Here is a 24,758-nt window from a genome sequence, read left to right as displayed (position 1 = left end):
ACTCTTGGCTGCTTCAAAAACAACAACAGAAAAAAAAGAAACCAGTCATGAGGCCTCATACATATAGGCTTAGCGCTCAGGAGGTGGAGACAGTCAGATTACTCTGTTTATAGCCAGCTTGATCCACATAAAGAGTTCCCCATAAATCCAATTTATCAAGCCAAACCAAGTCTCCAACAAAATAAATGGATTACTGACAAAATTATTAAAATTCCTGATTTAATCATATGTGTCCAGTAAGACAGGTCAATGACAAAGTTTTACTGTCAGAAGTGAACCATGGAGGTCAACTTCAAACTCAAATGCACATGCAAAGGGAACATGGAAACTTAAATAAGCCACAGATTTAAAAATTTTTAATTAAATTTTTTATTTTTTGAAATTAACAATATAATTACAGCATACCCCCAATTTCCTCTTACCACATCATCCCACATACCCCTTGCTCTTTCAAATTCAGAGCCTATTCTCTGTTTCTCTCTCTCTCTCTCTCTCTCTCTCTCTCTCTCTCTCTCTTCCCCCCAAAACATAAATACAACCTGCTCACAGGCTGCAAAACATTACTTATAGGTAAACCTTGAACTCATTATCTTTGCTTCTCTCTCTTTTTTGGATATTTTATTTATTTAAATTTCAGATGTTATTCCCTTTCCCCATCACCCTTGAAACCCCCTATCTCATCCCCCTCCTCCTGCTTTTTATGAGGGTGAACCCCCACCCACTCCTGCCTCCCCACCCTTGCATTCTCCCATACTGGGGCATCCAGCCTTCACAGGACCAAGGGCCTCCTCCATCCTCCACTACATATATGGCTAGAGCTGTGGATCTCTCTAAGTGTATTCCCAGGCTGGCTGCTTAGACCCTAAAAGCTCTGGTTAGTTGGTATTGTCACTGTCCATATGGGGCCACAAACTCCTTCAGCTCCTTCATTCCTCTCTCTAACTCTTCCATTGGGGACCCCATGCTCAGTTCAATAGTTGGCTGCCAGCATCCTCCTCTGTATATGCAGCCTCTGGCAGAGCCTCTCAGAAGACAGCTATATTTACACTCAGAAAACACACACTAGAAAACCCTCACACATTTGAGTATATAAACACACACTAAACAATTCAATCAGTAGACTCTTCACTTTCTAATTTACTATTTTTGAGTTCACACAATCAACTATGATTCAATACATCTACCACAAGAAGAACCAATCACAAAGATCCAGAAGATGGAATCTTGCGCTTAGGGGTGGGGCTACATAGGTTGGGTGTGGTATAAAAGGGTTAAGACAGAGTTCTGGAGTCTACAGTCTTTGCCTGACCTCACTGGGAATAGGACCTCTCTCACCAGTATCCTGATCAGGTAAGTCACTTGTCACTCTCCTCTATCAGGAGGCCTCTCACAGTCTGGACAGGCATATTACTAACTCAACTACATTTCAAGATGCTGGATTTAAAATAAAATAGGGCAAATTCATATATATATATATATCTCGAAAATGATGATGATGAAAATGATGATAATTTGCTTCTATTGGGTTTGGTGTTAATGAGAAATTCACATTGCACTGGAATTTTCATGTTAATAGGTTCATTTGAGTACTATTAGGAGATGTGGTCTTGTCCCTTCTTCTAACCACATGGGAGCCAGTCTTCCCCTAATGGTCTTCAAATGAAGACATAGAATTCTCAGCTCCTCCTGCACCATGCCTGGCTGGACAAGGCCATGCTCCCATTGTGATGATAATGGATGAAAACTCTAAAGCTATAAGCTAGAACAAATTGAATGTTTCCATAACAGTTGCCTTGGTCATGGTTTCTATTCACAGCAGTAAAACCCTAAGACCCTAAATAGCTACCGAGGACTCGAGTACTGTTGTCATAGGCCTAAGCTTTTGTTTGGAAGAGTGTGGGTTTTTTGGACTTTGCATCTGGAAAGTCATGGAATGCCTTAAGTGGGGCTTAATGGGCTGTCCTAGTAGGAATATGGAAGAGTTGGTTGTTGAGAGTGATTTGAACTGTGCAGACCTGCCATAAGAGGTTTCAGTGGAGAAGAATTTTAGTATGTGGCCTAGTGATCATTTTTGTGGTATTTTGGTGAAGAATATGGCTGCCTTTTGCCCTTGTCTGAAGAGTCTGCCTGAGGCTAAGGCTAAGGTGAAGAGAATCAGATTAATTGCATTGACAAAGGAATTCTCAGCAAAGGCCAGCATAGACTTTGTCCTCTGGCTTACTATCACAAAGAGCATTTTTATCAATTATAGCAAGCTTAGAAAGGAAAACCACAAAATATATAGTTTAGGTAATAATAAAGGGGCACCAGGACATGGAATAGAATTTAATCCTGTGCTTAGGAGATTAAGAGAAAGTGGTGATCTCAGAGCAAGATCCCACCCAGCTAAACTTATTTTTTGTGTGTGCAGTCAAACAAGGAGTAGTTTGGACTTTTAATCTGGAAAGAAATATAATCTAGAAATGGAGGGCACATGTGTAATCCAGATTTTGAGGCTGGAAGACACACTCTTTTGATCCAGATCTTTAGGAATAGTGACCATGAACAAACTAGGCCCAGGCATTATGGTATATATCTTTAAATCCAGGAGACAAACCCAGCCATATTCAAACCACCACAAACCCTACTACCAAACCATTTCCTATCATATGTTATTTGAAATCTACTACTCAGGAGAGGCGTGAAAGTATAATATGTAGCTTAACTTTCCCCAGAATCCTCCTTACTCCTCCTCTAAAATGCTGATATTAGAGGCTCCTACTACCACACCTGGCAGCTATGCAGTATTTTACAAGTAAAGTGCACTAGCCAGGTGTTGTTGCTAAAACAGAGTATTCTAATCCTCCCAGTGACAGTTAGGACCATGGCGAGGGGGTGCAAGCCTAGGCTACAAAATGAGTTCCATTCAGGTTTTGAACTGTGCCCAATTTCACTGTAGCCTCCACTCTAGGCAACAACATATTTTAAAAAGGAAACAAATCTAGATGGTTTTCCTAAAGTCATTCTTTTCCTAGACCTCAATGAACATGGGAAATCCCCTTCCTTGTAGCCCCCTACACTGGCTTCTCCACCTCAGACTCACAGTCTTTCTGGATGCTCTCATTCAGTCATGGCTGCTTTGAGGACCCATGAGGTTTGGCTTTACATTTCAGACAGAGTCTGTCAGACACTTAGGCACCTTTTTTTCCCCTTCCTTCCTGCCTTCCTGCCTTCCTTCCTTTCTTTCTACATTTCTTTCTTTAGTTTTTAGTTTTCCATACAAGGTTTCTTTGTATATCATTAGTTGTCCTAGAACTAGCTGTTGCGCTTACTGGAGCCCAATGTTGGACGCCAAACTGTTGCGGCCTGTACTGTCCGTTTTGGTCCGAGGGTCAGGGTCTAGCGAGAGAGAGAGAGAGAGAGAGAGAGAGAGAGAGAGAGAGAGAGAGAAGAATGGAGACAAGACAGAGATTCTAATCAAGTCTCTTTTATTGAAGGGAATTCTGAGCTATTATAGGCTTTTGCCATGTGCCTTGTAGGCGCGTGGTTATCACATGTCTTGCAGGTGTTGATATGACGTAAGCCTTACAGGCGTCTATAGCGTGAACAGCACGTGCACCGCAATGCCTTGCAGGATTGGATAGCACGTGTACCTTACAGGCATGTATGGCGTAGATAGCACGTGGACAGCACATGAACTGCAATACCTTGCAGGCGTGGCCACCACGTGCACCTTGCAGCTGGGGGCAGTAAGCAGCAACACAAAATATGTGGGATATCAGAGTGTGCTTTAGCTGTTGTAGGCTATTGAAAACCAAATCTTTCGTCAGGGTATATAGTTCCAGATGGCTGCAAAGTTGATCTAGCCGCTTTCTGCTAAAGTCGGCTCCCAACACTAGCTCTGTAGACTAAGCTGGCCTCAAACTAACAGAGATCTCCTTGCCTCTGCCTTCTGAGTGCTTAGAATAAAGGTATGTGCTACCACTACACAATGGCAATCCATTCCTTGAGGACCTTGAAATATGATCAGTGCATGCTTTGTCACATAAAAGATGCTGATCAGACTGCTTGCCCCTGACCAACCTTTTCAAAAGGGAATAAGATTCAGAGGAGCAACGACAAGTGGTTGTTACCTCATGTGCCAATGGTTAGTTTGTGCACTGCTGCAGATTCTTGTGAGAGACCCTATATGCAGAGAGTGATAAGGGTTTGGCTTTGTGACCACCAGATTTTACAACAGGACATGCTGAGTTCCACACTGTGGCCAAAGCAGGGACTCTGGCACTTTGGTGATTCCTTGGTATAGGGATTTACAGATTCCCAAGACATATCTTGAAAACTGGATTTCTGAATGCTTCAACAGGTCCATTCTGACTAAAGATTCATCAAGATGAGCTTCCAGGTCCCACCCACACTCCAGAGCTTGGCAGTACAGAGCTTGTTGAAGAATGAAGCCTTGGCCATGTCTGCTCTGCAGAAGCTGCCGAGAGTGTTCTTCCCACCACTCTTCAAGGCAGCCTTCATTGGCAGACACACAAAGATACTGAAGGCAATGGTGGCAGCCTGGCCCTTTCCCTGCCTCCCTGTGGGGGCACTGATGAAATTCCATGACATGATGATATTGCAAGCTGTGCTGGATGGTGTAGACATGCAGCTGATAGGAAATTTTCACCCAAGGTAAGCAATAACCATGTAATGCCAAATGGCTTATATTTATGTGTAGGGAGGAGGACATCTGGGTTCATGAAGAATAAGGGTCAAAGGTGTATCAGAGGCTTCTGTTGGCATCATCTTAAAGAGTCCTGGGCAGCTGTTGAGTCTTTGTATCAAATGTCCATTAAGTATGCAGTACACCTTGGAACCCATGTAGCTACATGACCCTGTATCTCTACCAAGTAATAGATATAGGAACAGCAGAAGTCCAGAGTAACAAATGGAGGAAGGAGGGCAGATCTCCAAATGCAGTTAAGGCCCTTGCCCAGCAGGCTTGAGTTGCTATATGGAGACCCAGCACTGGAAACTTAAATCTGTGGAGGACAGACAGACAGAGTACAAAAGCTAGCAGCTAACAAGAAAGTTGTCTAGAAAAAGCTGGCTAATGGCTAATCCTCCTTACACTTCTACCTGTTTTACCCACAGAAGACAGAAGCTTCAAGTGCTAGACCTTAGGAATGTGCACCATGACTTCTGGGATGTTTCAGCTGGACCTGTTGATGGAGACCGCTCAGCAGAGACTGTGTGTGAAAAGCAAATACCAACACGCCCTCATCGATATGCACTGAGGCAACGTCTGAAGGTGGTCACTGACCTTCACCTTGAGTTTGATCTGGATGAATACCAAACTTATCTATTGCAGTGGGCACAGGAGAGAAGAGGTTGCCTGCACCTGTGCTGTGTGAAGATGCAGATAAGGGGATTGTCTATGTCCACAGTCAAGAAGGTCTTCAAGATTTTCCAGCCAGAGTGCATTGAGGAGTTAGAACTGAATACAGGGTGGACTCTGTCCACACTGGCAGGCTTTGCACCTTGCCTGGGTCAGATGAAACATCTTCGTAAACTCCTTCTAACAGTAGTCCATGAGAATCTCTTTAATTTTCTAATTACGTCAACAGACACACAGGAGAAGAGAGTCACCAAGTTCATTTCTCAGTTCTCCAAATTCAACTGTCTCCAGCATCTCAATATGATTGGTGTCTACTTTCTTGAGGACCGCCTGGATGAATTGCTTCGGTAAGGAAGGAGGAAGAGCTCTTTTTGATTCCACAGCAAACGTTCCTTGGTTCCCATATAGATGAGTGGCCATTGTAGATTTAGCAATAATGATCAAGTCTTATCATGATGGCCACTGTTAACAACCTAGAATGGTGTGACCTGAGTGGAAGACTCCAACAGGCTCCACTGGATGCTCACTGCCATCCCACAGGGACACTGACCCCAGATATGTGGTTTCCCCTGCTCTAGGTTAGCCCTGTCACTCTATGCCAAACTGATCTCACTGTCTCTCTTCAGGTGTCTGAAGACCCCATTGGAGTTCCTGTCCATTACTCTCTGCAAGTTCTCACAATCAGACTTGGAGTCCTTTGCCCAGTGTCAGAGCCTCCATCATCTCAAACATCTGCATTTAGCAGGCATCATTTTGTGTGATCTGAGTCTTGTGCCTCTCAGAATTCTCCTAGAAAAAGTCACAGACACTCTGAAGACCCTGCAATTAGAACACTGTAGAATGACAGACTCTCAGCTCAGTGCACTTTTCCCTGCCCTGCGTCAGTGCTCTCAGCTCATTGAGTTCAACTTCTATGACAATGACATCTCCATGGCTGTCCTAAGGAACTTTCTGCATCACACAGCCAACCTAAAGCAGTTGAATGTCGAGTTTTACCCTGCCCCTCTGGAATGCTATGAAACTGGTTCTGTCATCAGAGCAGAGACATTTTTCCAGCTTTCTTCTGAGCTTATGAACACACTTTGTACTTTAAGGCAGCCCCAGTTTGTCTCCTTTGCCTCTCAGATATGCCTTCAGTGTTCATGGCGCTGTATCTATAACATGGAGACCAGACTTTGCCATTGTTGGCAGTAAATAGGAGAAGGTTGCTTTTGGTTACTAAGAAATGAAACTCTAGGGACAAGTCTATGACCAAGGGGCTCCTGAACACATGTCTTCTTATATTATTCAATGTGTTGGAAACAAATAGGCTGACTTTGACATCTAGAGAGTGGAAATATGAGGAGAAAAAACTAATGGAATCATACAGCTGTGCATTTCAATATGTGGATCTGTCCAAGACTAGATGTTCAACCAGTCACTTCTGTATTTAATTCTCAAATGGAATATAATTGTATTAAATCAGTAATCATGGTTAGTTAAATAAATACATAAGTAAATAAATAAATTAATTAATACCTGTTATTAAAACTCTAGGTGGAGGTGGCTCAGTAGATAACAGCACTGCCTTCTCCTACCAGACACCTGAGTGTGATTCCTGACATCCACCAGGCATCTCACAGCCATCTGTAAATATAGTTCCAGAGGCTCTGGCTCTGATATGCTCTCTGGCCTCCTCAAGAACTAGACAAATGCTTGGTACACAAATATAGCATGCTGACATAATCTGCATACAAATTAATTAAATAACAAAAATAAGAAGAGGAACCTTGTAGACTTGTAATAGGTCAGGGTAATATCCCTGATAAATCCCAGTGTTCTTTTGTGTTGAGAACTGCATTGGCCCACGTTTGGGCTCCAAAAAAATGTTGGGGCCTAGGCTGCCCCACTTTGGGTGGCCTAAAATGTTGTGGCCCTCTCCACTCTGCGCTTGGCAGCCAGTGTATCCCAGCCCAAGCGGCCGCTCTGGTCCCCGAGGGTCAGAGTTCAGCATGAGAGAGAGTGAGGATGGACTCGAAGAATGGAGACCAGACAGAGTGTGATTCAATCCCGTTTATTCTTCAGTCTCTCTTCCTAGTCAAAGTCCCAAGTCTTGAGTTCCTAGTTCCTAGTTCCTAGTTGTACCCCTCCTAGTTCCTAGTTGTACTCAATCTGTTCTCTTCCGAGTGTCTAATGTCTACTCCTACTCCTAGTGTCTGAATCTCTGTTACTCCAAATTGTTCTCTGCCTTTTATGTCTCACTTTTGAGCCATGCCTTTAGGTCACGCCTTTAAGTCATGCCCTTGGTTCTTCTCTCTAAATCTGATCTCTAAGTCACACCTTTAATCTCACACACCTTTAATCTCACACACACAAGGAAAGTCCTAGGTATCTAAAGCAAGATGTTATCACAGTATGCTCACCTGTTGTAGGCTATTGTAATCCAAGTCTCATGTCAGGGTATATGGCTCAAGATGGCTGCAAAGCTGATAGCCGCTTTCTGCTAAAAGTCTGCTCCCAACACTTTTGGTCCTGTTTTTTTTTTTTTTTTTTTTTTTTTTTTTTTTTTTTTTTTTTTTTTTTTTTTTTTTTTTTTTTTTTTTTTGCAATGGGTATGTTACAATGTGTATTAATCATTACTAAGCAGTGTGTGGTGTTCTGTTCTTAGAGGAATTTTCCTTATGCAGACAGGTTCAACAGGTGCTGCCTTTTCCATCTCTATAATATTTTAGAAGCCAGTTTTCAGAAGAAGGCATTTGAAAGTTAACCCTGGAGTTTGAGATGGCTCATCAGTAGAGAGTACTGAGGACCTATGTGTGATTCCCAGCACCCACATGGCAATTGCTAACTGTAACTCCACTTCCAGGGACCTGATCTCCTCTTTTGGCCTCAACTGGCAATACACAGCCAACATGTATTCACACAGACACACCTTCACATGAATGAAAATAAAAATAGTTTAAAAGGAAATGAGTATGTGTAGCCAAGACTGCTCAACATGCAAAGGAACCCATAGCCAAGCTTACCAATCTGAGTTTGATCCATGCATGAGACCCACATGATGGAAGGGGAATGACTCCCAAAATTGAACTTTTACTTCCGTGAGTCTGCAATGGTGCTATGTAAAGTGCAGGCATCCACATAAAAATATATGGTAGTAGTCCCAGCATTGTAGGTGAATGCTGAGTTCCATATAACATGAGAAACTCTGCAGCACCTCCTCCTCACTAATAATGTGAACAAAAGTAAAAAACGTGAACTGAAGAGGTCCTAAAAGATAGCTCAGCAGTTACAAAGCACATGATGTTCATGCAGGGAGCCTTGGTTCAGAGAAGGCATCTGTGCTATAATGGAGATCCTTTCCTAAGACAGGACATTAAACAGAGGTCTGGGGAGGTCACCTGAAAGAGACCAGTGTGTGGGGGGGCAGGCAATGATGCAAAGAAACAGGGCTTGTCTATGGGCTGATCAAACAGTAATTTTTAATTTTTAATTTTTAACACAGGAGCTATATACACAAAAAGGCAGGATGTGGGGACAGGGATGACACAGGAGTGTAGGTGTTCAGGGTTAGTACAGACATCTTCCAGAACAGTGTGTCAGCTGGATGAAGGTTCAGGGGACAGGACACTATGACTCTGCCTATGATTCATTTGTCCTAATCTAAGTTGGTACTGTCTACAAGGTCACATATCTACCAGGTCTATGACTAGAGCCTGGCAACTATCTACCAAAGCTGTTGTTTTACAATAGCTTCTAGCCATCTGTTCTAGTGTTTTTACCCAGAGACTTAAGACTTTGTGCTAGCAGGCATGCATGTTAGGCCTACTGCTGTCTTCAAGCATAATTTCAGGCTGATTCCAGGCCTTCAGTTTATAGACAGAGATACCCCTGACAAAAGATGGTTTGACTGTGTTTGTGTTGATATTGTCTTCTGTTAATGGTGTTTTATGAATTGCTGCTGGGCCAGTGACCTTTAGATACCTTTTAGAAAATGGGCATTTGTCTTCCACACATTATGATGGATGTTAAGACTGCAATTCTAACCTCATGTCTCTGTCTCTGTCTCTCTCTCTCTTTCTGTATGTGTGTGTGTGTTTATTGCATTGTGAGTATTGATTTATGCATGTCATGATGTTTATGTAGACACTAGAGGACATTTTTTGCACTTTGGTTCTCTTTTGCCACAGTAGGGATCAAACTCAAGTCCTTTGGATTTGTATGGTAAAGGCTTTCATCCACTCAGCCATCTCTACTGGCCATTTCTTACCATTTTGAACAGAAGTGTTGAAATAAATGAAAAATCAGAACAATGTGGAAGTTGACAAGTGTAGACAGATCATTATTTGTTGGGAGCTGACTTTTAGCAGAAAGCGGCTATCAGCTTTGCATCCATCTCAAGCCATATACCCTGACATGAGACTTGTTTTTCTACAGCCTACAACAGCTGAAGCACACTCTGATATCCCACATATTTTGTTTTGCTGTTTACTGCCCCCAGCTGCAAGGCGCACATGGTATCCATGCCTGCAAGGCATGCGGTTCACGGGCTATCCATGCTATAGACGCCTGCAAGGCTTATGTCATATCCATACCTGCAAGGCACGTGATAGTCACTCAACTACAAGGCACGTGGCAAAAGCCTATAAGTACCCTAGATTTCCCTGCAATAGAGAGAATACGGGAGACAATGAGAGAGACAATAAAGGAGAGAGACATACAATAAATGAGATTTGAGACTTGATCAGAAGCCTCCTGTCTTGTCTCCATTCTTCTTGTCGTTTGCCCCACATTCTCTCTTGCTAGACCCAGACCTTTGGAGCAGAGCAGGCCATTACAATTATTGGCTACCTAGTCAATTTGAGGCCAGCCATGGATACATAAGACTCTGACTTAATAAAATAAAAATGATTTTAGTACTCTAATACTTAAAGTTGTGAGCCTTTAAAGTCATGACAAACCTATACATGAGAACAATATGGTGGACATGTCTTTCATTTCTGAACTTGAAGATAGAAGCAAGATAATCTTTGATGTGAGGCCAGCTGTGTCTACATAGTTAATTCCAGTGCCACAGACTGAACCTCTTCTCAAACTAGCAAAATCTGCACATGAAAATTTTAAATCGTCTCTATAGAATGACGAACAATGCATAAATTCCTGATTCAATTTGCTCAGCTCATGGGTGGCAGTGTTTCATGAAGATAAGTTTACTCACATATTGTTGGGAGCCGACTTTAGTAAAAAGCAGCTAGATCAACTTTGCAGCTATCTGGAAACATATACCCTGATGAAAGACTTGGTTGTCAAAAGCCTATAACAGCTGAAGCACACTCTGATAAATATATTGTTTATCCCACATAGCTTGTTTTGCTGTTTAGTGACCTCAGCTGTATGGTGCACATGTTAAAGTGTTTTCACCTGTGTTCTCCTGCGTGTGTATATAAATACCTCAGAATTCCCTTCAAAGAAGAGACTTGATCACACCCTGTCTTGTCTCCATTCTTTGCATCTCCTGCCCCTGCAGCCCCACTCTCTCTCTTGACCAGAGCACTTAGCCCCAAAGCATTGACGCAGAGTAAAGATTACCAACAACATATAAGACTGATTATTCAGCCCCAACATTTGAACACAAGTGGAATAACCTGATGTTATAAAATGGAGTCACTCCAAGGCTGAAAGATACATATTCTTTGAAACTACTAAACAGAAAAGGGCATAGATTGACCTAAAAAACATTCAGGTTAAGCTATAGCAAGTCAAGCATAGTGACACATGCCCACAATCCAAGTACATAGGAGGTAGAGGCAGGAGAATCAGGAGTTCAAGACCAGCCTGGACTACAGATTGAGACCATGTCTCAAAAGAAAAATAAGACCAAAATAATGACTTGAGTCAAGGACATGAAACCAACACTAGACCTATGAAGAACAAGGCCTGTTGACAAAAGCCTGTAATCTGAGCTACTCAGTAATCCTCCAGCTACCCTGGAGGCTGTGGCAGCAGAATCACAGAGACATATGAAAAATTATTTTAGAAACTCACTAGCACAAAGGATAACTTAATAGAATTTTTTTAAACAGGAGTTTATGTAGGCATAATGATGCATCCCTTTAATCCATAACTGGGGAGGCAGAGGCACATGGATCTGTGAGTTGGATGACAGCCTAGTCTAAGTAGGGAATTTTAGGATGATCACTATCATGTGGCAAGAAAATGAATAGATTTCTTAGAATGGTTTACAGGCTGTGGTTCAGCTAATTCAACTATGGATTTCTACCAACTGAAATTCCAAGAGTCAGTTGTCATTCAGTCCATGAGGATAGATGTCTCAGGTGTTCAGTACATGCTGGAATCCCAAAGAAGTGCTTCTAATGCCAGTGAAGGTAAGGACTTGCTAGCAAAAACAAGCAGGCAAAGAGGAAGCCTCCCCTTTCTATACACTTTATTTAGACTGCTTGAAGAAGGTGTTGCCCAGATTAAAGATGGATCTTTGTACTTATGCTTAGGCATAAATATTTGCAAACTCCTTTTAACAAGGCTTCTACCTTCTCCTCTAACACACCACCCAGAAGAGTAGTGGAAGAGAAAAGTTGTTAGGGTGTGGGGGAAGTAGAACTAGTCAGCAATAATTTTTTGGCAGCAGTTCAGTTCCATAGCAAACTATGACTCAGCAGCTGCAGACCAGTCCTCTAGGCAGGCAGACAGCAGCCATGAACCAGCAGCTAAAGTCCAGTCTTTTTAGCAGGCAAAGACCAGGCATGAACTGGCAGTAATTCAATCCTGAAGAAGCCACCAGGCTCTAAGACCTGCCTGAGGTGAGGCTACTAAAACAGCAAGCTGCCTTCATGGGACCAAAATGTCTCCCACCTATGCCCAACAAGGCCATCCTCCCCTACATATACAGCTGGGGTCATGTGTCCCTCACTATGTGCTCCTAGGTTGGTGGTTTAGACCCTGGGGAGCTCTGGCTGGTTGGTATTGTTGCTCTCCTCATGGGGCCACCAACCCTTTTGGCTCCTTCAGTCTTCTCTCTAACTTCTCCTTTGGGAACCCTTGATCAGATCAATGGTTAGCTGTGAGTATCTGGCTCTGGGTATGTCAGATTCTGGGGGACCTCTAAGGAGACAGCCTTATCAGGCTGCTGTCAACATTCACTTCCTGTCATCCATAATAGCATCTATTTTTGGTGACTGCACATGGGATGAATACGCAGGTGGAATGGTCTGCATACAACCTCTCCTTTAGTTTCTGTCCCACACTTTGTCTCCGTATTTGCTCTTTTGGGTATTTTGATGCTCCTTCTAAGTAAGACCTAGGCATCCACACTTGTTCTTCCTTCTTCATGAGCTTCATGTGGTCTGTCAGTTGAATTTTTGTTGTTTCAAACTTTTGGGCTAATATTCGCTTATCAGTGAGTAAATACCATGTGTGTTCTTTTGTGATTGGGTTACCTCACTCAGGATGATATTTTCCAGTTCTATCCATTTACCTAAGAATTTCTCGAATTCATTATTTTTAATAGCTGAGTAATATTCCACTGTGTAAATGTTCCACATTTTTTTTTTTTTATCCATTCCTCTGTTGAAGGGCATCTGAGTTCTTCCCGGCTTCTGGCTATTATAAATAAGGCTGCTATGAACATAGGGGAGCGTATGTCTTTGTTATATGTTGGAGCATTTTCTGGGTATATGCCCAGGAGTGGTATACTTGGGACCTCAGGTAGTGCTATGTCCAATTTTCTGAGGAACCACCAGACTGACTTCAAGAGTGGTTGTACCAGCTTGCAACCCCACCAACAATGGAGGAGTGTTCCTCTTTCTCCACATTCTCACCAGCATTTACTATCAGCTGAATTTTGATCTTAGCCATTCTGACTGGTGTGAGGTGGTATCTCAGGGTTGTTTGGATGTGCATTTCCCTGATGACTAAGGATGTTGAGCATTTCTTAAGGTGCTTCTCGACTATTCGTGTTTCCTCAGTTGAGAATTCTGTTTAGCTCTGTACCCCATTTTTAATGGGGTTATTTTGTTGTCTGGTGTCTAATTTCTTGAGTTCTTTGTATATATTTTATATTAGCCCTCTATCAGATCTAGGATTGGTAATGATCTTTTCCCAATTGATTGGTTATCATTTGTCTTATTGACAGTTTCCTTTGCCTTAAAAAAGCTTTGCAATTTGATGAGGTCCCATTTGTTGATTCTTGATCTTAGAGCATAAGCCATTGGTGTTCAGTTCAGGAACTTTTCCCCTGTGCCTAGGTATTCGAGTGTCTTCCCCCAACTTCTCTTCTATTAGTTTCAGTGTATCTGGTTTTATGTGAAGGTCCTTTATCCACTTGGAGTTGAGCTTTGTACAAGGGGATAAGAATGGATTAATTTGCATTCTTCTACATGCTGACATCCAGTTGAGCCAGCACCATTTGTTGAAAATGCTGTCCTTTTTCCACTGGATGGTTTTAGCACCTTTGTCAAAGATCAAGTGACCATAGGTGTTTGGGTTCATTTCTGGGTCTTCAATTCTATTCCATTGATCTTCCTGTCTGTCTCTGTGCCAATACCATGCAGTTTTTATCACTACTGCTCTGTAGTGCAGTTTGAGGTTAGGGATGGTGATTCCCCCAGAAGTTGTTTTACTGTTGAGAATAGTTCTCACTATCCTAGGTTTTTTGTTATTCCAAATGAATTTGTAAATTGTTCTTTCTATCTCTATGAAGAATTAATTTGGAATTTTAATGGGGACTGCATTGCATCTATAGATTGCTTTTGGCAAGATGACCATTTTTACTAAATTAATCCTGCCGATCAAGGAGCATGGAAGATCTTTCCATCTTCTCAGATCTTCTTCTATTTCTTTCTTCGTAGATTTGAAGTTCCAGTTGTGGTGAGACAGTCACTAGGCAAGAATTGCCTCTTTCAATCTACAGACCAATTACTGTCCAGAAAAGGACACACTTACAGAATAGTCGACTGATTATATCTGCCTAGACAGAGTAATCAGCCCTTAATAATTCTGCAGCACTAAGGTCTGTCAGATGGTCCTGGGCCAGAAGGCTGAAGATCAGATGCTCCAAAGTTTTGTAGTATAGGGAGTTTCCAAGTGTTCAGCCATCTCTATAAATTGGCTAAGTTTTAGAAGCTATGCTTTGTGCTTCCCATAATTTTAGTTAACTCAGCCATTCTGGATGTCCTACAGGGTTGAAAACTTATAGTCTCATAGCAAATTCCTGGCTATTTCCCTTGAGAGAAAACATTTGAGTGGATGGTTTTCAGCTGACATTCATTCTAAAGCCAAGGATAAAGCCAGGTTCAGAACTAAGTGTTTTAGTTAGGAGAGATGACAGAGGTTCTGGTTAGTCAACAAAATGATGGACTGGGTATTAGGACTATCTTGTACCTCACTGGCACAGATTGGCATAATTATGCTCTATTGTATTTTGAGAGAAAAGTTTTATTTTAACAGGAAGGGTGATATGTAGGAGGAGCTAAGGTGGGAGGAGTACTGAGAGGGAAAGAAAGAGGAAGGAGAGGAGGAGAAGGAGGAGAGAAGATAGGTGATGAGAGAGAGAAAGAGGGGGAATATCAAGGCAGATGTTCACGTGTCTCCACCAGTCAAAGATAGTTGATATATCTAGGTTGGGTATCGGGTTACACTTCTGATTGAGCATTACCAAACTTATAAAGCCTTTGCTTAATATTTTTTAAAAGTGTATAAAAGCAAAAAGGAAAAGGGGGCATGAGATAGGGGTTTTCTAGTGGGGGGAGAATGGGGAAAAAGGATGGCATCTGAAATGTAAATAACATATCCAATAAAAAAAATAATAAAAAAATAAAACAGCAAGCTGCCATAGGAGCCTCATGAGCAGTTCTTGGGTGAGTGTCTTTCAATGGTGATATTATCACAAGTTGAGCTCAACAATGCTATATAAGTCAAAACAATAAAGATATGTGGTTAGGGAAGAAGACCATACCAAGATGGAGCAAACGAAACCAATGCTCAGTGCTGGTCTCCCACTGTCTGTTATACTCCCTCATGACAAGTATTTTCACATGTTTGCTATATCAAAACATCCTCTCACCTGTGTCTGCTTCAGTAAAGCATTTTTTTCACGTGTCAGCTTTAGCAAGGTATCCTTTCATCTGTGTGCCCCAGCAAAACATCATTTGACATAACTAATTTTCCAAAGAAACTAGAAGTTTCCACTTCATCTATGAACATTTAATTTTTGATAAAGAATCCAGAAATACACAATGGAAAAAAGAAAACATCTTCAAAAAATAGGACTATTCTAACTACACATCTGCATGTAGAAGTCTAAAAATAGTTGCATATTTATCATCCTGCACAGAACTCAGATCCAAGTGGATTAAAGATCCCATTACAACAGACTCACTATACGTGATAGGAGAGAAAACACATCGTACCAGAAGACAATGTCCTAAAGAGAACACTGTTGCAGCCCGTACTGCCCGTTCCAGTCCGAGGGTCAGGTTCTAGCGAGAGAGGGAGTGGGGATAAAGGGGAAAAGACGCGAAGAATGGAGACAAGACAGAGATTCTGATCAAGTCTCGTTTATTGAAGGGAATTCTGAGCTATTTATAGGCTTTTGCCACGTGCCTTGTAGGCGCGTGGATACCACGTGCCTTGCAGGTGTTGATATGACGTAAGCCTTACAGGCGTCTATAGCGTGGACAGCACGTGCACTGCAATGCCTTGCAGGCATGGCCACCAAGTGCACCTTGCAGCTGGGGGCAGTAAACAGCAACACAAAATATGTGGGATATCCGAGTGTGCTTTAGCTGTTGTAGGCTATTGAAAACCAAATCTTTCGTCAGGGTATATGGTTCCAGATGGCTGCAAAGTTGATCTAGCCACTTTCTGCTAAAGTCGGCTCCCAACAGAACACCAGTCATGCAGGAACAAAGATTGCCAATTAAAAAGTGGGACCTTATGACTGTAAGACAAAGGACACCATCAATAGTACAAAATAGCAGCCTACAGAATGGAAAAAGATTTTTTTACCAACCCCATATCCATAGAGGGATAGTATCTGAAATATCTGAGGAACACAAAAAAACTACACATTAACAAACCAAACAAGCCAATTAAAAATGGGCAAAGATCTAAACAAGGATTCTCAATAGATGAATCTCTAATGGTTAAGAAACATAAAGAAATGTTCAATGTCCTTAGACATAAGGGAAATACAAATCAAAACAATTCTGAGATACCATCTTTCACCTGTCAGCATGGTTAACATCAATAATACAGGTGACAATCCAAGCTGGAGAATATGTGGAGCATAGGAAACACTCCTTCATTGCTGGTGAGAGTGTAAAGTTGCACAGCTATGATGGAAATCAATACGGAATTTTCTCAGAAAATTGGGACTCAATCTACCACAAGACCCAGCTATACCACTCTTGGGCACATACCCAAAAGACACTCCATTCTACCACAAGGATAGTTGTTCAACTGTGTTCACAGCAGATTTTTTTTTATAATAGTTAGAAACTGAAAATAATATAAATGTCCCTCCACAAATAAATAGATGAAGAAAATATGGGGTTCCCAATGGAGGAGTGAGAGAGGAGACTGAAGGAGCTGAAAGGGTTTGCAGCCCCAGGAGGAGAGAAATAATACCAACCAACCAGAGCTCCCAGGGTCTAAACCACCAGCCTGGGAGCACTTAGAGAGGGACCCATGGCTCCAACTGTATATGTAAGGGAGGATGGCCTTGTCGGGCATAGGTGGGAGAGGAGATCTTTGGTCCCATGAAGGCTGGATGCCAAGTATGGGGGAATTCAAGGGTGGTGATGTGGGAGTGGGGGAGGTGGCTGGGAGCATATCTTTATAAAAGCAGGAGGAGGGGGGATGGGATAAGGGTTCCTGGGTGGGGGGGAAAGGGGATTACATTTGAAATGTAAATAAAATATCCAATAAAAAAAGAAAATGTGGTTTATTTACACAAGGATGTATTACTAAGCTTTTTAAAAAATAAGTATCAGTTGTGTGGTGGTGGTTCTTAACTTTAATCCCAGCACTTGGGAAGCAATTTCTAGTCCTGCCTGGTCTACACAATGAGTTCCAGAGCAGCCAATGCTACATACAAACGAAAAAATACTCTGTCTAAAATAAATGAATGAGTGAAAAAGAAAAAGTAAAAAGAATGAATGAAAGTAAGAAAGAAAGAAAAAATATGACATCATGAAATTTGCAGACAAATGGATAGAACAGTCATCCTAAATGAGGCAACCCAGAGCCAGAAAGACAAAAATAATATGTACTCACTTATAAGTGTATATTAGCTGTTAAGTATAATCACACTACAACACACATTTCCACAGGGTCTGATAAGGAGGGCTCTGCCAAGGGGCATGATCTCCCTGGAAAGGGAAAATAGAATAGACTTTTGGTTGGGTTGGCTGCAGGTGGACATGGGAACATGGGGGATCAGGTGGGGAGGTAGAGAGCAGTGGCAGGAGTCAACTAGAATAAGGAGGCATTTAGTAAGCAATGTGGAAACCTAGAGCAGTGGAGACTTCCCGGAACCTGCTGGTGACCTAGCAGGACTTCTAGTAATGGATGATATGGATCCTAAATAAACAATCTTCAATAATCTGGAAAGGTTTCCAGTGCTGTGGCTGGGACATCGAAACATCCACAAAACCTGTTGACTCATACCTTTAGTACTGCAGGATATGCAGGGGCAATGGTAGTACAGAGCATGTTGAAGTGGCCAACCAATGACTGGTGTAACATGGAGCCATGAGAGGAAGCCCATGACCAACACTAACTGAATGACCAAGAACCAGAAGCTGGATGGCTCAGAGACTAGGATTTGTGCCTAGACCAATCATCATCACAGATATTTCCTCCAGCAGCTGATGGGAGCAGATATAGAGACACATTCAAACATTAGACAGGAGGTACCCCATGGAAGATGGGTAGGACAGACTGTGGGAGCCAGAAAGGTTGTGGACACCAGGAGAACATAGCCCACAGAATCAGCTATAAAGAGCACATAAGGCCTCACAGAGACTGTTCTGGCAGCCAGGAAACCTGCATGGGTCTGAGCTGTGCCCTCTGCAAACATAGTGTGGTTATTTAGCCTGTGATTTTTGTGGGCCTCCTAATACTGAGAGTGGGTGTCTCTGACTCTTCTGTCTACTTTTAGAACCCATTTCCTCCTACTGAGTTGCCTTGTCCAGCCTCGAGGGTTTGTTCCTGGTCTTATTGCATCTTGCTATGTATGTTCAGAGATATCACTTGGATGCCTCCTTTCTGAAAGGAAATGGAGGAGCAGTGGATCTGGGAGAGAGGAGAAGTGGGGTGCATTGGGAGGAGTGGGGAGACGGGAGGCTGTGATCAGGATGTGTTAAATAAGTAAAGAGAAAATAAATAAAAAGGGAAAAAAGGAGGGTGTCTGTGGGGAGGAAATCTCACTGGTGGGGGGAAGAGGGAGTCCAGCAGCCGAGTCCCACGTCGGTCTGGCATTAGGGTCCCGGGTGGGCTTCCCATGCCGCCAGCAGAGGGTCCCACATTGGGACAGCCTCCACGGGCTCGAGGTGGGCGGCTCAAGTTTCCAAAGGCTGGGAACCTGGCTGTGGCAGATCAGGTGACATGTGGAGTCCGGTTTTCCAAAGCTTTTATTGTTCATGGCATGGTAATGAATGTAGGTGGTATGCACTTCCCCCACCAAAGGCTAGGGCAGCCTAATTTTATAGGGAGGGGGAAAGGGGCGGGAATAACTTAATTAGCAACACCCCTGGCCTTTAGATAACTCATTAATATTTAAACCTCTGGAGGTGGAGACCTCTACCTGTGCTACCTGAAGGTTGCAGGTTAAATAGAGTTACCTTCTCCAAGGCCCAACAGGTGTCTTCCCATTTCAAATGATTTAATTACCAAAAACAACAAATCCCTTGGTGGGCAATGGTTGTACTTGCCTTTAATACCAGCACTGAGGGAGAGAGAGAGGCAGAAGCAGGTAGATCTCTGTATCTGAGGCCAGCCTGCTCTACAGAGATAGTTTCCTGATAGCTGGGGTGATACAAAGTAACCTTGTCTCTTAGAAAATGGAGAAAGAGAAGGAGGAGAGGAAGGAAGGAAGGAAGGAAGGAAGGAAGGAAGGAAGGACAACAAAAAGTCATCATTGGTGTACTTAACCACATCCTTTCTTTAAAAACAAACAAACCAATAAAAAAATAATTTGTTTGATATGTTCTACATGGCTCAACAAGTATCTTGGGTTGCATCTTCAATACACTCTCATCAGAGTTTACTGCAATCATTAGATGACAGCCTTGGGTTCATGTATGTGCCACAACCAGCCACACAATTGAGATGTAGCAGAGTCTTCCCAAAATGAGGGAGAGAATGTGAAAGCAACTTCAGTATATTTTATTTCAAGTGGCTATCCACACAACTTTTTTAGCTTTACAAATATAAACCATGCTAATTATACCGATAGGAAAGATACACATTTCCCAGTTCCAAATATGACTTTATAATCACTATACTGGAGTATTTCCCTTATATATCCATCTTGCCTAAATTCACTCTCATGACTGTCAACAAGTCAACAAGCAACCTAAAACCATATGTTGTGTATGCCCTTACGAGATACCTGTGCCTTGCCTTTCATCTCCCACTGTCCACCAAGGTTTTTGATATTTGCATACAGCTAGTAAGATCTCTGACAGTTACACATAATGGTTTTCTTATAGATATATCGATTGCAGCACTGATCACAGCGGTCAGTACCAAAGAAGACCCTGCCTGGCTCCCTAATGGTTTTCAGTAGATTCATAAGATCATCACAGCATTGTTGCATCCTTTGCATGTGGGGAGTACCGCTGTAGTCATAGCTGTCCTGAGGGACAGGGTACAGCTCCAGCCTAAGGTGTATCAATCTGGCAGTGTGGTGTAGTAGATCCTTCATGGCAGGCATAGAGATTTGGTTCCCATAGAAACTGAACTTGGTGAGCCGGGAGCACCTGCTCAGGGCAGGTAGGATGGCATAGAGCTGGCTCTCCTCAAGGTGACAGTCCTCCAAGTCCAAGGCCACCAGGGTGGGTCCAGCTTTTACTAACAGAACTCGGAGGGGTTCAGGACTTAAACCAGTCAATCTGACATTTTCCAAATTCAGGTGTTGCAATTGACTGACACATGGGAACTCAGAAAGATGGTTCCATTCTGATACTGAGAGAGTACAGTGAGTCACTGCCAAGTCATCCAAGGAGGTCTTCACAGACCTAATGAGAAAAAAAGCAAACAGTTCTTGGAATTGATGGCTAGTATAGGAGGATGGCCAAGAATAATATAGGAGGACCATGTGGGCCAAAATCTTTGTAACTCTGACAGATCAGTACCCATGATGCTACACAAGAGTCTACATAATAAAATCTGTACTAAGGTCTGCCGCCATCCTCAACTGCACATACTTCACTCATTGTCAAGCAAGACCCAAGTCATGCCTAAAGAAGTAAGGAGCACAAGAAAGGACTGGCAAAAGCCATGCAGCAGCCACTGACCAACCACACCCTCAGCAATCCTCTCTTTGTCCAGTGTTTCACGCCTTTGTACCTCCCCAACCTCACTACTACACATTCCCAACTACCCATCACCTATCCAGACTAAAAGACATCAAAGCTGGGTGTGGGAACTAGTCAGATTAGTGTACATCTTTAATCCCAGCACTTGGAAGAGGCAAGTAGATATCTGTGAATTTGAGGCCAGCCTAGTCTACACAGTAAGTTCTAAGACAGCCAGAGCAACAAAGTGAGAACCTATCTTGAAAAAAAAGCTGAGTATTCCAGCACACAACTGTAATATTGACACCAGGAAGCTGAGACAAAAGAAACAAGGTGTTTAAGGTCATTCCGGGCCACATAGTAAGAAGTCATTTTTTAAAGAGCCCATTCCTGCTGGGTGGTGGTAATGCATGCCTTTGATCACAACATTCAGGAGGCAGAGGCAAGCAGAGTTCCTAGTTAGAGGCCATAATATATACAGAGGTTTACAGAAGGATTTCCAGGACATCCAGGGCTACACAAAGAAACCTTGTTGGGGCTGGAGAGATGGCTCATCAATCAAGAGCACTGGCTGTTCTTCCAGAGGTCCTGAGTTCAATTCCCAGCAACCACATGGTAGCTCACAACCGTCTGTAATGGGATCCAATACCATCTTTTGGTGTGTCTGAAGACAGCTAGCTACAGTATCCTCCTATAAAATAAATAAATAATTTTTTTGAAAAAAAAAAAGAAACCTTGTTGAAAACACACAGATAGAGAAACATAAACACAAACAAAAAACAAAACAAATACAAAGAGAAAATTAAACAAACCACAACAAACCCAACCTATTCCAGGGTAAGACTCCTTAGCAGATAAAAGTGCCTGTCCCCAAAGGGGCTGACAGTCTATATTTTATCACTGGGATCTATATGATAGAAGGAAGAGAACTGACTCCTGCAAATTGTCCTTTGACTTCCACAAGAGCTGAAGCTCTCCATCCCCATTTGCCTGAAACACACAAAATAAATTCCTTAGAATATAGTGATGAAGATTGCAGCTTCTTCTAATCCCAGCACTGGAAATGGAGACAAAGATAAACAGACCACTGTCAGTGTGATCTGAGGAAGGTAGGGGGCAAAGTTCAGTGGATCTCTGTGAAACTGACACCAGCCTGGTCTATAGGACAACTTGGGTTACATAGAGAAACCCTATTTCAAAAAACAAACAAACAAAATAATATAAAACAAAGTTAGGTGCTAGAGCCTGACTGGAGTAGTTAAGAGCATTTGCTGTTCTTGGAAAGGATGTGGGTTCAGTTCCCAGTACCAACATGTTAGCCCACCTGAAACAGTACCTGGGGATCAAATCGATAATGACTTCTTCTGATCTCTACTGGCAAATAATATACAAACCTACACTTAGACTCACACATATACACATAAAATATCAAAACATCTGTAAAGCAAATTTTCCCTATTTCTTCAAAAAGGGCAAACTTTAATTTATGCTCAGAAACTTCAGATATTACCATCATGAATAAGCCTCCACTAAATCTAGTCATGAGGAAAATGAAAACATATAGGCCAGTCAGAATCAAGCGAGGCTAAATGATTCACACTTCAGCTTGGTGCCAAGGAAAATGCCTGTTAAGAACTCTTAGAAGTGTTTCTCCATTTCTACAGGATAATTTTTTTTATAATAGCACCATTACATTTAAAGAAAAATTTCATTATTTCCTATATGAGAAATTGTATGCAAACTGATGTGACTATTCACATGCCTGCTGAATAGAGGACAGATGGAAACCTAATACAGTTAGTTGTAACAATGCCCTTTCACTTGTCTCTTTCCCTCTTAGTTGAAACACACTAGCTAAGGAAAAAACAGAAGCCACTCACTAGATCTCATTGACTTCTAATGGGCTTCTCAGCATGCATCTCTTTGAAGATCACCAAGCCCAGGTTAGACCTGCATCTTTCCATTAGTGATTATGTGAGACTTCTCTCCAGGCCAGAGCAGACATGAAAATGACACCCTGATATGCTAATGCCTCGGTAGTGTCAACCTACAGTGGCTGCAGGGACTCAAGTACCCACTAATGTAAAGGAATAGGCTTGGCTTTGCTCTGCAGAGCATGTCTTTACCCAAGCAGCTGGTCCAGGTGTCCCTCAAGGAAGCAGACAGCATCGAGATGCAGCTTCTGCAGTCTCTCCAGCTTAAGAAGCTGCAAGGTAAACCTGGTGATGATACGCCTCCTCTTCTCTGGGGAGACAAAGTTCTCTTCACGGATGTTGGAGAGAGCAAGTTTACGCAGGTTCCTCATTTGGCGCAGGTAAGGAGCCAAGTTAAGCAAAAAGGATGGACTGCAGGAAGAATGCAGGCCCAGTGTTTCTACGTGCTCCAGGTTCACCTTTTGTGAGAGCCTCCTGTAGTTTTGATGGGATGGTGACCAAATCTGAAGCTCATTACAGTACAGCTGTAACAACCCTTTCCTCCTATCACTCCACTGAACAAGGTAGGAGAACAGCCTACTCTGGCCTCTATCTTTGAGATACAAGTCCACTGCTACTTTCAAGGGATGTGTTAATACTGTCTTAGAACAGCAAGGATCTGCTTGAGTGGTCTTGGGTAACCAGTCATCCATGGACCCAGGCCACACATCCAAATAGTGTTGTCCCACAGACCGTAAATCCAGCACTCTTAGTTTGTACTTCCTGTGGGTAAAACAGAAAAACAAGTTAAAGCAGGTAGGCAAGGGGGCAATATCTAAAGAGAGAGAGAGTGTGTGTGTGTGTGTGTGTGTGTGTGTGTGTGTGTGTAAGATTTATTTATTTATTTATAATGTAGTGTTTTGCCTGCACATATGCCTGAAAGCCAGAAGAGGGCAGTAGATCCCACTACAGATGGTTGTGAGCCACCTTGTGGTTGTTGGGAATTGAACTCAGGACCCTTGGAAAAGCAGCCAGTGCTCTCAACCTCTAAACTATCTCTCCAGCTCCCTGAAGTGTGTCTTTATTCTATCCCTGAAGTTGGCCTTCCATTCTGTGTCTCACTTTTTTCCATGGACTTTGGCATGTCCCTGTCCCATTTCTAGTACCTGTGGAAAGCAGGGGTAGGCCTTCAGCCACTGCTGTATCCAGCCTGTGTCCCGCACACTCCACAGCCCTTTCCAAGATGGCACAGCAATGGCCAAATCGTCCGTGGTTCTCCAAGTTGATGGCATCAGAATCCTCCACCCCATCCTTGCACCCTTCCACACCTGACTCCCTTCATCTCTGCTCTAGATTTTCTGGGCTACCCTGTGAGTGTATCTAAGTCTTCCTCACCTGGGGCAAACCTTCTGGATAAGCAGCTTATCAATCTCCTCTAAGACAACTTGTAATTGAGTCTCCAAGTAGGGTGTCCTCTTCCTCAGAACTCCAAGCGGAAGGCGGGGGAAAGGCCAGGAAGACACTATTGACCTCAGGACCTTACAATGATTACCATCATAGGCTTGTTTCAACAGTTGTGGTAAGAATAGTATGGGTAAGTCCTCCAAAGCAATGATGGCCAAGGCCTCATTCCTCAGAAGGTTCTGTCCTGCCAGCTCCTGGAGAGTGAGTAGGGGCTTGCTGCTCATCTTGGTGTTTCTTCAGGGGTAAAAGTCCTGGAGAAGAATCTAAAAAAGAACATCTATTTTTATGTTAGGACTTAGAGAACCCTTCTCACCCATCACAGGGCCACAGTCACTGCTCAGTCCACTCTGGGTTCCATTGAGCTTAAACCCAAAGCACACACTGCTGGCTGCAGTAGCTGTCTTCTCTCAAGCATCATTGGGCGCAGCCTACTTCATCCTCATCCTTGTCAGTTCAAAGGGAGTCCTGAGGATCCTGGAAGCTCACTTAAACTCTCTTAACCTC

At 42.8% G+C, this 24,758-nt stretch overlaps 2 protein-coding genes across 2 annotated transcripts; one reads left to right on the top strand and one right to left on the bottom strand.

The window, feature by feature from the left end:
- Positions 1-4,330: 4,330 nt before the first annotated feature.
- On the top strand, positions 4,331-6,556 carry LOC117696080 (preferentially expressed antigen in melanoma-like protein 7). The gene is given in 3 exon segments (XM_034486671.1): positions 4,331-4,656; positions 5,119-5,709; positions 5,989-6,556. Coding segments are annotated over 3 exon segments (1,485 nt in total).
- A 13,471-nt stretch (positions 6,557-20,027) lies between these two features.
- On the bottom strand, positions 20,028-24,504 carry LOC117696031 (PRAME family member 20-like). The gene is made up of 3 exons (XM_034486639.2): positions 24,186-24,504; positions 23,004-23,573; positions 20,028-20,598 (listed from the first exon to the last, which is right to left on the bottom strand). The coding sequence occupies exons 1-3, from the start codon at positions 24,476-24,478 to the stop codon at positions 20,028-20,030; spliced, it is 1,434 nt and encodes a 477-aa protein (XP_034342530.1). The 5' UTR covers positions 24,479-24,504.
- Positions 24,505-24,758: the final 254 nt, after the last annotated feature.

Source organism: Arvicanthis niloticus, unplaced genomic scaffold, assembly GCF_011762505.2.
Source record: "Arvicanthis niloticus isolate mArvNil1 unplaced genomic scaffold, mArvNil1.pat.X S10, whole genome shotgun sequence".
Classification (NCBI taxonomy): domain Eukaryota; kingdom Metazoa; phylum Chordata; class Mammalia; order Rodentia; family Muridae; genus Arvicanthis; species Arvicanthis niloticus.
The sequence above is the reverse complement of the archived record's forward strand: the minus strand, read 5'-3'. Positions and strand labels throughout refer to the sequence as shown.

Coding starts and splice junctions, on each gene's coding strand:
- LOC117696031 (XM_034486639.2), bottom strand. CDS start 24,478: ATGAGCAGCAAGCCCCTACTCACTCTCCAGGAGCTGGCAGGACAGAAC. Junction 23,574..24,185: donor ATCCAGAAGGTTTGCCCCAG/GTGAGGAAGACT, acceptor TTTTACCCACAG/GAAGTACAAACTAAGAGTGC. Junction 20,599..23,003: donor CACCTGGACCAGCTGCTTGG/GTAAAGACATGC, acceptor TTTTCTCATTAG/GTCTGTGAAGACCTCCTTGG.